The sequence below is a fragment of the Pavona decussata genome, unplaced genomic scaffold (genome assembly GCF_977016875.1).
Source record: "Pavona decussata unplaced genomic scaffold, jaPavDecu1.1 SCAFFOLD_81, whole genome shotgun sequence".
NCBI classification, from domain to species: Eukaryota; Metazoa; Cnidaria; class Anthozoa; order Scleractinia; family Agariciidae; genus Pavona; species Pavona decussata.
In genome coordinates this window covers 230,758-245,402 of record NW_028145499.1, presented here as the reverse complement: position 1 = coordinate 245,402, position 14,645 = coordinate 230,758, and the positions used below count along the sequence as shown (strand labels likewise).

Sequence of the window (14,645 nt, the reverse complement as noted above, 5' to 3'; positions counted from 1 at the left end):
TATCGGTAATGGTATTTATATACCGGATTTTCTATATAAAATTAATATTCAAATGCGGTTTACATTACTTCAAGGCAAGGGTGAGATCGGACATCAGATGGACGACAATGCGAACTTTATTTCTATATTATTTTATGGCTGTATTTCTAAGTGTTACTGAGCTTGGGCTAATCAGACACTGACATGCCGATGAAAAAAGAAAAAAAAACTTTTGCGGCCAGAGTAGGGGGTGGGATGGGGGTGGGTGGGTAAGGAGAGGCGGGGAAACTGTTCCCAGGTTAGGGACGAAGGCTGTTCAGTTCCGAGAAAGAGAAAGGTTAAGAAAATCTGGGAGGAGTACAATGGGGATAATTTGGCCGCTTATCAAGCCTTTATGGCTATCTTGTTTCACTTTTATTTCCTTTCCAGCGGCAAGCAGTTCCACGAGGCGCTTGAATTGTTGGCATCGTTCAAACGAGGGCTTTGCAGTGGAGTGAAAATCAAACTTGGAAGACTTCAGGTGCTTATCTGGCCAACTGTATACATCTATTGCTAAATAAATAATAATAATAATAATAATAATAATAATAATAATAATAATAATAATAATAATAATAATAATAATAATAACACTTACTATAGCGCTTATCCGCATGCGTTCTAAGTGCTTTACATCCATTGTATTATAGTATGACTTAGAAATATAATAACAAAAGATTAAGTAAACTAATTTAGATTAAAAGCGCATTTAAAAAGGTGTGTAATAAACAAACATTTGTCTGTTTTCTGTGTTGGAAAATAGAAATGTATTCTCATCGTTCAAGCTTGGAATGACCCTTTCTTTTCATTTTTCATGTTTTAAATATCTTCGGGTTTTATTAACCTTTTTTTTTCTCACTTGAAACAGACTTTGGTATCAACAGCAGTTATCGATCACCTGGACTTCGTACAAGCAGACCTTCATCTCGGGTATCCCTTTTCCACCTTTTTTGTAAATGTTTTGGTTTGAACATTTTACCGCACAAAGTGCGTGGCGTAATATATCAAAAACGCAGGCTTCATGTTCCATCAGCGATTCCAAAAATCGAGAAACAGATGGAAGCACGACGCCAAAGGCGGAGGTCATTTATTGTTCTGAGGTGTTTGGAAAAACAATCAAATACGCGAGGCACGAGTTTCTTGAACTTGAACGCAATGTGATTATCTTTTGTTGTATTTCGTGGTATCACAAAGCGTCGGAATTTAGTACAACTGTTTGATAACAAGAGTTTGTCAAAAGGATAGAGAATGTACCATTTTTTGTTTGTTATTTGGTCGTTAGTAAATGGAATGAATATTTAATATTCGGGTGAGTTTTAAAGGCAGCATTTTTTGAAGAGAATTTACATGTACGTAATGTTGCGTGATGGAGCTTGTGTTCGGGTACTTACTTGCAATGTGGCGGTACAAAAATTATTTTAGCGCATTCTATTTCATTGTATCGCCAATAATTGTCTGACAGTAAATAAACTGAACTTCGTTTCAAACTAAGAAAGCATTATTGAAACTGAGAGTTTTGATTGTTATTTCTTCGTTATTCCGTTGTTGCCATAGTGACCCTGACGAAACCGAGGGAGGACTGGACCAAGCACGTGTCAAAGAAAAGGAAAGTGTAGATTCCAATTCGCTGACACCAGGCTCGTCTGAAGGACACATGATAAGTCACAGTATTCGATTGAGCCGCTCCATGACAGTCACTCAACAGGATGATGAAAATACATCTGACGAGGAGGACGCTAAGTGAGTAGTTTAATTTTGATTTTAATCCGCTTTTTCTTCGTCGTTTACCTCGATGCGACCCTTGACGCAAATGTTATTGATAAGACCCCTCCCCCCCCCCCCCCCCCCTGCCAAATAGAAGCCAATGCACTGTTAGGGTTAGCTTAGCTAGCTTCCTGCAAGATTCCTGTCATTTGAAAGAAGCATTAGTTCAGGATTATCTAGGATCAGGCCGTGTTTGTTTGTTTGTTTGTTTGTTTTTTTCGCGATGTATGAAATCCAATGGCAGTTTTTTTAGCATGGCACTAACATCACGCAATAAAGTTGAATACTAAATTGCAATATATGGCTTTTGGTTTTGGAAAAATGTCGATAATCTACCCGAAAAAATTTATCGACTTGCAGTTTATTTCCTTGTTGCTACATGACTATGAAATGCGCTATAAACAAAAACATCAACAAGGGTACAAAATATCATTTATTTTAGGTGGTTTTATGGACTGTTTCTGTACCATCCCCCATCCCCCCTCCCCCTCCCACCCCTTTCCCTTCCAAGTCGATAACATCCGTCAAACGAGAATGTTTGCAAGAAGAAGAACATAGACTGAAACGGCCTCTCCGCAATGATTATGGCATGTCTGCTCTTATCTTAGATTACACACAAAATCCCTTTGCGTACACAAATACATACAACTTTATTTTCAAACGCTGGCCACAAACAACTACAAGATGGCTTCCATGTGGCACGTTTATAAATGCAAACAGGTGAAATAAAGTGGAACTCCGATTTTACGATCGTCGATTTAACGATTTTCCCGATTATGTATCCCGGCAAAAGTTATTTATAACTCGGGAGTTCGTTTACAACGATACCCGATTTAACGTTATGATTTTGCTGTCCCTTTGCCATATCGTAAAATCGAGGTTCCACTGTATTACAAATAAATGCTAGCACACTTAAAGAACATGAAATTACACCACATAGACTTCTATTACAATAGAGTAAAGTAAATTACGTTGCATGGAATAGCTTTGAGAAAAGCGTAGCCATGCATCAGATAGGTAGACTGTCTCCCTTGGAAATTCGCTGAGTAAATTCTCATTTAGTCTGTGTCGTTTAGTCCGAGAGACCTGGTGACCAAGTCACGGGAGGCACTGCTCGCTGAACTTCTCACCAAGCCAAACGTCGATCGGCAAATGCTTCTCCTGCAGGAGCTGCTAAAGCGTGAGGGTGAATACTTCCAAACACAAGAGGGCACGGTCGGGGACATGATCCACTCGCTTTATCAGCAGGCTGCATATGACAGAAAATGGTCAGCGGTTCGCCGCGGAGCCGGGCTTCTAAAAAAACTGGTGGACAGTCTGGCGCCCGGGATCACTACTATACTGGTCAGCGGTAAAGTGGTAAGGTCAATTTGTTATACGTTATCAGCGCGCTTTCTCAGTAGCTGAAGTAGGTTTGCGTGGTACAACCTTGCAGAACAAGTTTTGTAATCGCTTGTACTGTTAACTTCTGGGCACGGAAAGTTATGCTTTTATTGACTGTCCCTGTTCCTCGAATGCTAATTTCTTGTTAAATGTACATATAAAATGAAGAATTTGTAACTGAACTTAAAGGGTCTGCGAAGAATGCGAGTTGTGGAGTTGCGAGTTGCGAGTTGCGAGTTGCGAGTTGCGAGTTGCGAGTTGCGAGTTGCGAGTTGCAGTTGCAGTTGCGAGTTGCGAGTTGCGAGTTGCAGTTGCGAGTTGCGAGTTGCAAGTTGCGAGTTGCAAGTTGCGAGTTACAAACCGACAAAATAAAGATATTTCTAATCAGGCTTGTCAGGGTAAGATAATAAGTTAGGGATCGCAAAGACTTTAAAAAGAACATTTCGGGAAAAATAAGCAATAACCCATGGGTGGCAACTCTTTTTCTGGAGTTCAGTTTTAATATCTGCCTAGTTACACCCAGAGGGTTACATGTTTGGGTAAAAGAAGTGCTGGGGACCTATGCCATTGCTTTATAAAGCTCAGACAATGGTAAAAAGTGGACGAATCCGATTATTTTTCTTTCGTACCTTTCAAGGGTAAAAATAAGTAAGAACCCACGGCCAAAAAAATAGGCCACTCTTAGGGGGTTGTTTTCAAAATTTCACACGAGCTTTTGCGTCACTTTTATGCATGGGAGTATCCAAGGCTCCAAATTTATTTAGCAAAGAAATCCACCACAAAACACTATACCAGCTGATAAATAAAAGAAACATCGTTGCCGAGAGACTAAACAAAAACGGGGTGGCAATGAAGTTTGGGGGTATTCTCCGAGTTGCCAACAACAAAACCTGAATGTAACGGAACTACCCGCTATCCATAAAATTATTATCCATATTATTATGAACAAAACTATACTACTATATTTTAAGTTTTCTTTAATCGAAATATGTCATTTTGCTCTTCGTAAAACCAAGTATTACAGACCTGACAGCGTAAATCAAGTTTTGTAACATGTCCGAGGTGATGAACTGTTATGTTTACACGTATTACACATACCTTGAACTGTTATATTACCTTACAAGCCGAGGTAAATTGTTGATTTTGGGTGCCTGGAAAAGAATGAGCTTATAAGCTAACAAAAGTTATTGTGTTTTGAAACCCGTTCGTTTATTCCATGAGTATTTTCATAACATAATTAATGAACTATTTTTTTGATAAACATTGAGTTTTCGCAGTAGTGCTATATATAAGTATAGAATTAGTAATTTTTATTAATTGCCTATACTGGCCTGGCATAACATTACAGGTGAAGAGAAGTTCTGATTATTCATGACGGGTTTTGTCAGAAAAGTGTAAGTAAATTATATAGTATGGTAGAATTTACATACGTTTTCGTTTCCTTGTTATCGGCGCTCACATGAACATACAATTTTCATCATTTACAGGACAATTACCCGTTTTCATTTTCTCCTCCTATCTCGTTTAGAGTCGATTGTCTACCAGTTCAATTGTTGAGTTATTAAAGTTGACTATCATATACCGTTTGACGTGTTGGTCTGAATTAGTATTTGTTCTCAGAAATCCTTAGTGAATCGCCTTTCAATTCAAACCGAAGATGTGTTGGTGATCCTGAAAAACATCTATTGAACTAGCAGTTCTTTGTTCACCAAAAAAAGAGGCCCCATTGGGGGTTATAGGGTTACCCGATTTTCAGGTAAAATATAAATTACTGAGTATTGCGCGGGAGGAATAATGTCAATATTAATGATATACAGGATACTGGGAAATGCATTCGGGGATGCGGAGGCATCAAAGTTGCAATTTTTGTAAAAAATAAAATGGCTCTTTCATCAATATTACAGATAGAGAGGGTCCGAGAAAGGAGACTTCCTGTGTATTATCGGCCCTTTCAGGCACTGCTTGCCTTTGTACAAGAAAAACCGTCTTTTCCCTGGCCTGGCCTCAGCGCTATATCGATGATTTGGCACTGCTATTCTTGGGCGAAACTTGCTTGAATCTCGTTCCTAGCTTGCCATTCCAACATGTCCAAAAAAGTAAAAATGTGTTGGTAGGCTTAGCGAATTAAACTTATTTGGCATCTTATCTTCATTTTCGCTAATAACTGAAATTAGATCCTTCATCGCCATCACAAAATAACACAGACTTCGGGGGTACTCCAAGATCTAAATGTGACGGATTTAATGCTTGTTTGAAGTTTTCAAAAGAACCCCTAATAGTGCGAGAACCCAAATTTGTGGCCTTGTGGGTTTTACTAAATTTACCTGCAAGAGGTGCAAAAAGAAAGCTAGTTGGATTCTTCCAATCTGAGATTTATAAGCCAGTGGCATCAATCCCTGACACTTCCTTTGCTCAAAAAGGTTATTCTCTGGTTGTAGCCTTGGTTTATATTAAAACTGAACTCAACAAAAGATTTAAGTATCCTTGCGATCCCTTACTTTTATATAACGTTATATTCACTAGAAATTTTCATTTTCTAGTTTTGGCAATTCGCAACTGCAACTCGCAACTCGCAACTCGCAACTCGCAACTCGCAACTCGCAACTCGCAACTCGCAACTCGCAACTCGCAACTCGCAACTCGCAACTCGCAACTCGCAACTCGCAACTCGCAACTCGCAACTCGCAACTCACAACTCGCAACTCGCAACTGCAACTCGCAACTCGCATCTGCAACTCGCAACTCGCAACTCACAACTCGCAACTCGCAACTGCAACTCGCAACTCGCATCTGCAACTCGCCACTCGCAACTGCAACTCGCAACTAGCAACTCCACAACTCGCAAATTACCCAGTCCCGAACTTAAATAGACAGGTCCACCAAGACTAGCACTAGCTACCGCCGGGCCAATCTAATTGGAAATAGGTAAAAAATATAAGAAAATAAAGATTATTTTCTTGTTCTTTATTTATTTACAGGTAACAATCGGTGTTTTTGGCCATGAAGAGAAAGTGATTTATGAGCCTCTAACGCCCGCAGCAATTCAGGTAATTAAAGAAAATCTATCATTGGGAGCTGGGTATGAAGGGCGCAGCAGCGGAAGGGGCGACTCTAGTTCAGAGATGTAAAAGAACATTTTAAACAAATGAATCCTCTTTTCATCGGCCTGAAAGAACACAAAACAGTTTGAAGCTTTCCTGAATAGAAACCTTTTTTTTTTCCAACAGAAAATCCTTTATTCCTTCTGCAGTCCTCATGACGTCAGAGAGGCAGTACTTCAACAAGAGGTCAGCGGTATATTAAAGTAAACGTTACTCGTTCCCACGCCCTTTTAAACTCTACAATGTGAACGAAATTCGTCTGGTTCGCAACCCTGTGGTGTATCGAAGAAAAACTGTGACTATAGTGTACGAGTCGTCGACAAACGATTCTGGTGGGCGTTATTCTGTGCACGGGGTCGTGCACGGGCGAAGCTTCACGCATGCGCCCGATTCACCTTTATCCTTCCCCTTTCTAGCGCCTACCATATGGACTTATCACACTACTGTAACCTGGGATATTTTTGTTGGGACCTAAAGTCGCCCATATGACCTGATAAGCGTTTTCCATTCTCAAGATATATATTGGCCTCCCACACAGTCGTTTTTAGCTAGGGAAGGAGAGTAATACGACGACTCCCTTACAAACGACGGTGTTAGCCTGTTTTTTTTCTTGCTGTTGTCGTTTTTTTTTTTTTTTTTTTTTTTTTTCATAAATCGTAGTAAGAAGCAAAGAATAGTTCCTTGAATTAAACTCACGGTGCTTGCTTTTTCGTTTTTGAAGATGGTTCTTTACTTGGCCTCTTTTGTCGCAATAATGCCGAAAGTCTTTGAAGGAATGTTGAAAATAAGAATCGGGTGAGTTGTTTCCGTTTTTTTACCATTGTTTACCGCATACTGACGGGCTTTGCCTGAGATGGTTCGTATTCTTGATTCACTGAAACGTTTGGACACCTTTAATTGAAGATACATGCTAGCAAGTTTGTGGAAACGATGCAGCCAAGTCTTTGCATGATAATTGCAAGAATAGTACGCCATTTTTATTATCATTACAACCACTCACTGCCTTTGCTGAATTAAGTTGTGGGAGGCGAGATTTTGCAAAGATAGAGGGTCGTAAGACAGAGAAAGGAAAGGTAGAACGCGTCGCCGAAGGGGAGGTGGGTGGGTAAAAAACATTTTGAAATCCCAGAACGGCATAACTTGGCGAGAAGGACCAAAGAGCAGGAATAATTGGCTTATGAAGTCACACGAGACACGAGTGGCATTGACGTTAAAACGCCGAGGTGTTACAAACATGCCAGCGTTGTGCGCAGGCTAGTTTCGTGGATATTTAGACAGTGAGAATAGTTATAGCATTAGAATTGTCATGGAAGGTGTTAGTCATCATGGTTTAAAATCATAGCTTAGTTAATCGTTTGTCTAACGAATGAGTCACTTTTGATGTGGATCGCGATGTTTCGGTCGCCATACAACTGGTCCGGTCATCAGGCGATGATGAGCAATGGTTGTCTAATTGCTAGTGTGTGGTGGATACTAACAACCACGTTGGTGCTTACTTATTGTCTCTTATTATCATTGAATAGGCCATTTTCACGATGGCGTCACTTGACTACAACTACCAGAGTTCATTTCGTTTTCCTTTTCAAATTCAAATTTTTTCTCAGTGGACAGCAAAGAACAATAGCCTTAATTAGCACGAGAAAACAAAAAACTGAAGGATTCTGGTAATTGTTGTCAAATGACGCCATAGTGAAAATGTCCTATTGTTGTGGCGAATGCATTGAACTAATTAACAATTAGACGGCGAGCTCGAGGTTTCTATCGGCTGATAGTTGGCGAGGGGCGAATTGTTTTAGCATACCTCAGTGATCGATCTATGAGGCAAAAAAATCTTTTTATTTCATAAATTTTGATATATTTGTGCAATGATGCATGGTAAATCGCGCGCGCTCTGACAAACTGCCGTCTATCGATCGATAGACGGCACCTGTGTAGCCAATCAGATTGCGCGTTACGCGATAGTCGGTCACTGAGGTATGCTAAACTATAATACACGGCCAGTCGACACTATCGCCTGATATGGACCTCGCCCTGTGTTCAAAGACAATTTTCTCCAACTAATACATTTTATCCGCTGAATAGCGACTTATTCTTTGGGGTCAGCGGTATAGCGCTCGGAATGTTGCGATGCACATCAAAATGGTTCAATCAGTGGTTCTATAAACGCAGTAAGCTACCAGTATCGGAATTTTAGGATGTGATATTCGTTTCTCTGAAGGTGTTTTTATTATTATTTTTAGATGGATTATTGAAGCAATGAAACAAAGATTAGCCAGCAGGAGACTTGGGGTAAGAATGCTTGGGAAAAAAAGGAGAAAAAAGATGTTTTGAAGTTGTTGTTGTTTGTTTGTTTTTTAAACTTGATCACAAACAATAGCATATTCAGCCGCTAACTATTCTGCGATGAAAACGTGGAATCATATTTTTTTTTTACGATCGCAGAAGATCATTGGGAAAGCACTGTCCTGCGGTCGCAGTAATGTATTTCACAACTGTTCTTGTACGGATATTTTTTTGTACGTAATTTTAAAGGGAGAAAGAGGAAGTGTTCCTCTATAGCACTGCAACCATAAGTATTAAAACATGAAGAAATTTCTTCGTATTGTTTTAAAACAGCTTTTATTGTTGTTTGTTTTAATGATGGTTAGTATCTTTGACGCCCTTGAATTGCACAGCAAACTGCGAAAACGTAGACACAACCGAACAAACGAAATGCGCGAACATACGAACGAGCGGGAGAGTGGGCGGACAGCCGAATGAACGAGTAACGATCAAACAGTCGACCGACCCCACACTGGAAGGAACGAAACAACTTGAACGAAAAACCGAACGCACGAACGAGCGCCAGATTGGATGAACAGCCGAACGACCGAGGGGACGTCTCCATGCACCATAAAGCAAGGCGCACGGGAGTGAATTTACAATGTGAATACGATCGAGCAAGTGAGCGATTTCTGCGATACACCACTTGCATGTGTGGTTTGCGAGCAGCTCGTCCTAAGTCTATATGGAGATCTAATTGGGATTGGAAATGTTATGACGGGAGAAAAAGTCGATATCCCGCAGGAAACCCCTCTGAGCAAGGCGAAAAGCAGCAAGAAATTAAACCCACGGTTGACACCTTGTCCAGGAACCGAACCCAGGCAATATTTTTGAGAAGCAAGCGGCACTCTCACCAACGTGTCATCCTTGATACTCCATTCTATCGGCAGAGATCTGTGATTAAGATCTTAGTATTTTCCTTAATCATGTATACAATTAGTGAGGTTGGGGTAGATGCCTGCGAAAAACGGAGGAGGGGAAAGTCTATGGAACCTTAAGGAGGCGGGAAGCAGGTGAAGTGAGGATACGCTATGTAACATTGTGTGACATTTCACCTGAAAAAGCTGCAAGATGAGTAATCCACTGGGGAAAAAAAAAGGAGGGGGGGGGGGGGTTGGGTGGGATGATACTCAGAATTGAGGAGAATAGGAAGTAGGACGTTTGTACCTCCTTGTCACACACACCCACCCCCACCCCTCACCCTGCGCCCTACCAACTATAGCACACTAGCGTAAAGATATAATATACGGATTGTATGAAGTAATGTTTTTTCGTTTAATTTCCAGTCGTTATATACGCAGTCTCCCAGCGATGTCAAGGCACTGCTGAAGATTGTTCTCACCTCCAAAGGAAAACTTCACGGACAGGATATTGCACCTAGGTTTGTTTATGAATTTGGACTAACATCACACAACCATGCAACCGAACATAACATTCCTTCTTGACAGTAAATTCACCTTACAGAAAGAAATTCATTCGTATCATACAAGAAACTCTCATTTATATCGTTTGCCTCTTTGTCGAACTAACATGAAACAATTTTCCGTTTTTTACCAGAGACCTAAATTTTACAACTCCTTGTGTACCGAAATCGTCAACTCGTCCTCCTCTATCTCCTTTAAGAAAGCACTTAAGGTGTTTTTCTATAATAACTACTAGTAGTTTTCATTTTCTTGTAGCTTTTCTTTTCGTAATATATCCTTCCGTTTGACATTGTAATTGTATGAAATTATAATTGTATCCGTCGTCGTGTTCTTATCTTCTTTTTTGATTTCATCTTGTAAAATAATAACTGAGGAGACCTAATTAATATAAGCTTCATAGTTTCCTTTAGGTCTCCTCGCCATTGTTACATCTATTTTTTTTTCTATTTTTTTTTTCTGTTTACATTGTATATGTGGTGTGGCAAAAAAAATAAATAAAAACATAAATAAGATAATCCCGAATTCATGACGCTCCTAAATATCTTACGAAGAGCAGCGAAAGTTTCGGATTCTGTGGATTACCGAACAAATTTTTGACTAAATTAAAATTTAATCTACAGTGTCAACCGGTTAGTACTGACAAAATAAAGAGCTAGATAAATCACTGTGTCGTAACCGCTCTGAATATTAGCAGAACTTAAATTACGTTCTTATCTCAAATTGAAGTTATGCCTAATAATTTGAAATAAGGTCATTTACATTTTTTTTACTGTATTTGGTCCGTTTTGTAGTTTAATAAGATCAGTACAAGATAAGACAAATGAATCCTTTTTTTCCCAATGTTTTCTGTAGAACCCCCTTACAAAACAGACAGCTGGATGGAGCAATGCACAGAGTACCACCTGGATTTTATGACAAAGGTGCGTTTTACATCCTAATGATCTTAATGGCAGATATCAGAGACAAATTTTGAAAACTCCACTTGGAAATATCGATAACGGACACGATGAAGAAAAATGTGCTCCTTTCATTTCAAAACAGTACAGAAAATTTTGGGTGGGGGCGCGGGGGTGCAGTGGTTGGCGCGTTGGGTTTCACATTTGAAGGTTTGCTGGTCTAGCCTGTGCTATCATGTTGTTTGCTTAGACAATAAACTTAGCTCACATTGTTTCTTTTCTCCCAAGTGTATAAATTGGTTGCCAGCAACATACTACTGGGGTAATCCTACGATGGACTAGCTTATCCCATCCAGTGCAGAGTGGCAATAGCCTTAGTTGACAGGTTTAGCTACGCCCGCGTGGTAAACCAGCGCACACTCATTAAAGGACTGGCTTCTGTCATGCGCACAAGTGTGGCTCTCATACTTGCACCGTGGGAGACAATGTCCAATCAGAATTCAGTGATGGCTTTCAGAAAGCCAACTGAAATTCTCTTGTGGCATTTAGTTGGCTTTCTTGTGGCTAAATTGTCATTGGATGATCTGTCACGAAATTATGTGAATTAGAAATGGCGATATTTGATTAACGAGAGCTGAGGGCATAAGATGACTAATGTGCAGGATTTGTATTGTTACGTTTTCAGTATGGAGTATATTGTGCCGCGCTCCTGAAGGAATAAAAGTGTCAAAACACAATATCTTGTCACAGGTGAGTAAAGACGCTGTTTTACCGGGCATTTTGTCTTGCAACTTGTCTTGCAAATTTGTTGCGTCGTTGTGGCACAAGTTGCGCGAAAGGTTGGGTAACGAAACATACCATATAAAGTTGATTTCAGGGTTTATTACACTGAAAACACGCTTTCCGTTTTATTTTCAAGAATTTTACCGCTTGGAAACAGTGATCACATGTTTAATTTTCCATACAAGCATTTTTCAGTAACGATTTTCTGTGGACGATAACATTTTACACAAAGTTAGTCCGAGAACAAATGACTTCAGTCGATAGTTTATTTTTTTTATTTTTTATTTTTTTTAATTTAATATAGCTTTATTTCAATACTACATAACACACATAACACATACATCTCATAATATGTCGATAATTTATTGACTTCTGATTCCACCTTTTACATTCCGTTTTCCCATACAAACACTCTATTATCTGCTCGGTTGCCCCATTTCCAATGTGGATTTTACCTCCAAATGGTAATATCAGTTTAGTATAAAATTGTCATGTGTGGTAGCCAAGTCTTGAAGAGAGCATGATATGGTTTCTGCGAGCAGAACGCGACTGGCATACAATACAATGCTTTATGTAATGTGGGAAACACAAGCAGCAGTGTTTTATCGGGATTTAAAACCACGAGTTGCAGCCGAGTGGTTTTAGACACCGATAAAACACGTGCTGCGAGTTTTTTGAACGGCTTCAAAAACATTCCCGGAAAAGCGTGTGTCAAGAGAGTTCATAACAATGATGCTTTTACAAGTGAACGTTGGAAATTAGCATACGAGAAAAACATTAAACACCGCATACTAATACTGAGGAGGTTTTTTTTTTTTTTATCGGATATAAAAGCAGTGCACGTGATGTTTTAACGACCATTTGATAGGTCAATGGGCTCATGAATTATTAATGGTTTTTGAATGATTCCTCTTGTCAGGCTTTTTAGAATGTTTTTCTTTTTTCTTGGTAGCTGCCAACCATATCAGAAATGACGCACCGTGAACGGAATTTTCAGCTAAAAGTAGAGGAATTGCTGAGTGACATATCCAAACCCGAGTACAGACAGACAGTAGTGGAGGTATATTTGCTGCCCAAACAAAACTTGTACCTACGATACAAACGTCAGCTTGTTAAATTCACGCAGTTTATTACGTTGTCGGCATCACTTCAGACCCCAGTTGTTCAAAAAGCGAATAATTTTATCCAGCAGATAAGTCGCTATTCAGTGGATAAAAGGTATTGGTTGGAGTACATTTTATCCACTGGATAGAGTTATCTGTTTTTTGAACAGCCGGCGGCTGGTTGATTTTGATTCTCTTCAATCCCATGTTTGTGTGTCCAGTTTTCATCTATTTGCGTAGTTTGTAAACAGGCTCGTTTTTCAGTGTCCAAAATCAAACTAAGAGCTAGTTATAAACAAACAGATTGTGGAACAGTACCCAACACAAGGCTTCCAGTGTGCATATAAGAAGAGAATTGTTTTGAATGCTCCTTTTTTCACAATGAGTTATTTATTGTCCGCGGGTATATTACGAATTCACACAATGACCAGCTCCAGTTGGCTTGATATCTCAGTTGGTAGAGCACTTCACCGGCATCGCAGAGGTCATGGGTTATAATCCCTTCCCAGTCTCTCTATCTTTTTTTTTTTTCGTAGTTACGTTACGTACCTAACTGAAATGCTCCGTCAGCTATTAATTGTAGTTCAAAATAGCACGATGCACTTCTTACATTTACTTGAGTAAAAGTTGTCGTTTGTTTCAGCTGTTGGTTGTACTTGCAACAATTCTTGAAAGAAACTCCGAAGTAGAGTTGAGCCAATGTATCGACTTGGATGAGGTAGGAATCAACTTTTTTTATCGTTGCTGTTCACTATATACCTACAAGTGATTATCGTGACGACGTTTCATCCATAACATGTTCTAATCCACATCGTATTCTCTCTTCACAATGTTTATCGTCCTCATTGCAGTACAGAGATTTAGAATCAAGTTTCAGCAAACGTGAGATGCACGTTTATGTTTTCTTAAAAAATAAGTACACAGATGAGAACAGTGCAAAATAAATCTGTCTTTTGATGCTAACGCAAAACTACTCAATTTTACTAAAAACTGAAAACAGCGAGCGGCCAATACAGAGTAAACATGGTCACGTGGTCATCTCAGCCGTTTGCCGTTTGTTGTAAGCGTCATTCTATCTCTCTCTAATATCGAATTTACCAAAATATCAATCCCGACAAATTTCAATCCGAAACCATTAACTTAGCCTGCGAGCAAGCTCTCTGTTAGGTCAGCTGTGAATCCTCTCGCGGCTTACGCTTTCCTTCCTCGGCTGACCCAAAAGAGAGCCTGCTCGCAGGCTACCATTAACTGGTGTAAATGTCACATCGATCAGCATCGGAGAAGACTACGTAATACGGTTGAAGAAAATCTGGATCGAAACACCTTAAATACATCATTTCTACAGGTTCGAAACCAAACTCCAAAGATTTCGTAGAACAGGACTCGAAAAGACAAAACACAATAACAATAGATAGTGCAATAACTATTGAATACATGGATGGAAATAAATTATAGGATGGATTAGAAATTGAAATGCGCGATTTACTTTTTCAAGGTTGCTCGATTTGGTTTGCATTAAAGGAAACGTTGAGTATTAATATAAAAAACGAGTGGAAAAGCAAAATTATTTATGTAAAGGCCAGACATTTCAACAAGAAAATTAACGATAATAAAACAGCATGACGTTTCGACGACTTCATATCGTCATTGTCAAACGAGTAAAAATGGAATAACGGAAAGGCATATTTATAGGTATTGAAAGTGAGAAAATAAATTAGCATGAAAGTATTCAGGTAAAGAGTTTCGCGCGAATGGAATCCGCTTGCGTGTTCAGTTTCGGTCTTTTGTTCTTGATCCACAGCATTTCGTAGACCAAACATTCAAATTTGTCACGGCATTTCTTTATGACTT

General features: G+C 39.4%; 3 protein-coding genes across 3 annotated transcripts in view; 1 reads left to right on the top strand and 2 right to left on the bottom strand.

Moving 5' to 3' along the window:
- LOC146476058 (microfibril-associated glycoprotein 4-like) overlaps positions 1–14,645 on the bottom strand; it is a 207,812-nt gene that overhangs the window by 57,859 nt on the left and 135,308 nt on the right. The window lies entirely within an intron of this gene.
- Positions 1–14,645, bottom strand: part of LOC146476063 (microfibril-associated glycoprotein 4-like) — a 125,893-nt gene that overhangs the window by 57,859 nt on the left and 53,389 nt on the right. The window lies entirely within an intron of this gene.
- LOC146476067 (phosphorylase b kinase regulatory subunit beta-like) overlaps positions 1–14,645 on the top strand; it is a 37,257-nt gene that overhangs the window by 20,377 nt on the left and 2,235 nt on the right. The window contains exons 20-32 of the mRNA XM_085115003.1: positions 409–499; positions 887–948; positions 1,573–1,758; positions 2,859–3,141; positions 6,144–6,212; positions 6,393–6,452; positions 6,988–7,061; positions 8,507–8,555; positions 9,875–9,969; positions 10,865–10,932; positions 11,594–11,658; positions 12,644–12,751; positions 13,438–13,512. Of these exons, the coding sequence (XP_084971129.1) occupies positions 409–499; positions 887–948; positions 1,573–1,758; positions 2,859–3,141; positions 6,144–6,212; positions 6,393–6,452; positions 6,988–7,061; positions 8,507–8,555; positions 9,875–9,969; positions 10,865–10,932; positions 11,594–11,658; positions 12,644–12,751; positions 13,438–13,512 (1,285 nt within the window). The remainder of the gene's footprint in view (positions 1–408; positions 500–886; positions 949–1,572; positions 1,759–2,858; positions 3,142–6,143; positions 6,213–6,392; positions 6,453–6,987; positions 7,062–8,506; positions 8,556–9,874; positions 9,970–10,864; positions 10,933–11,593; positions 11,659–12,643; positions 12,752–13,437; positions 13,513–14,645) is intronic.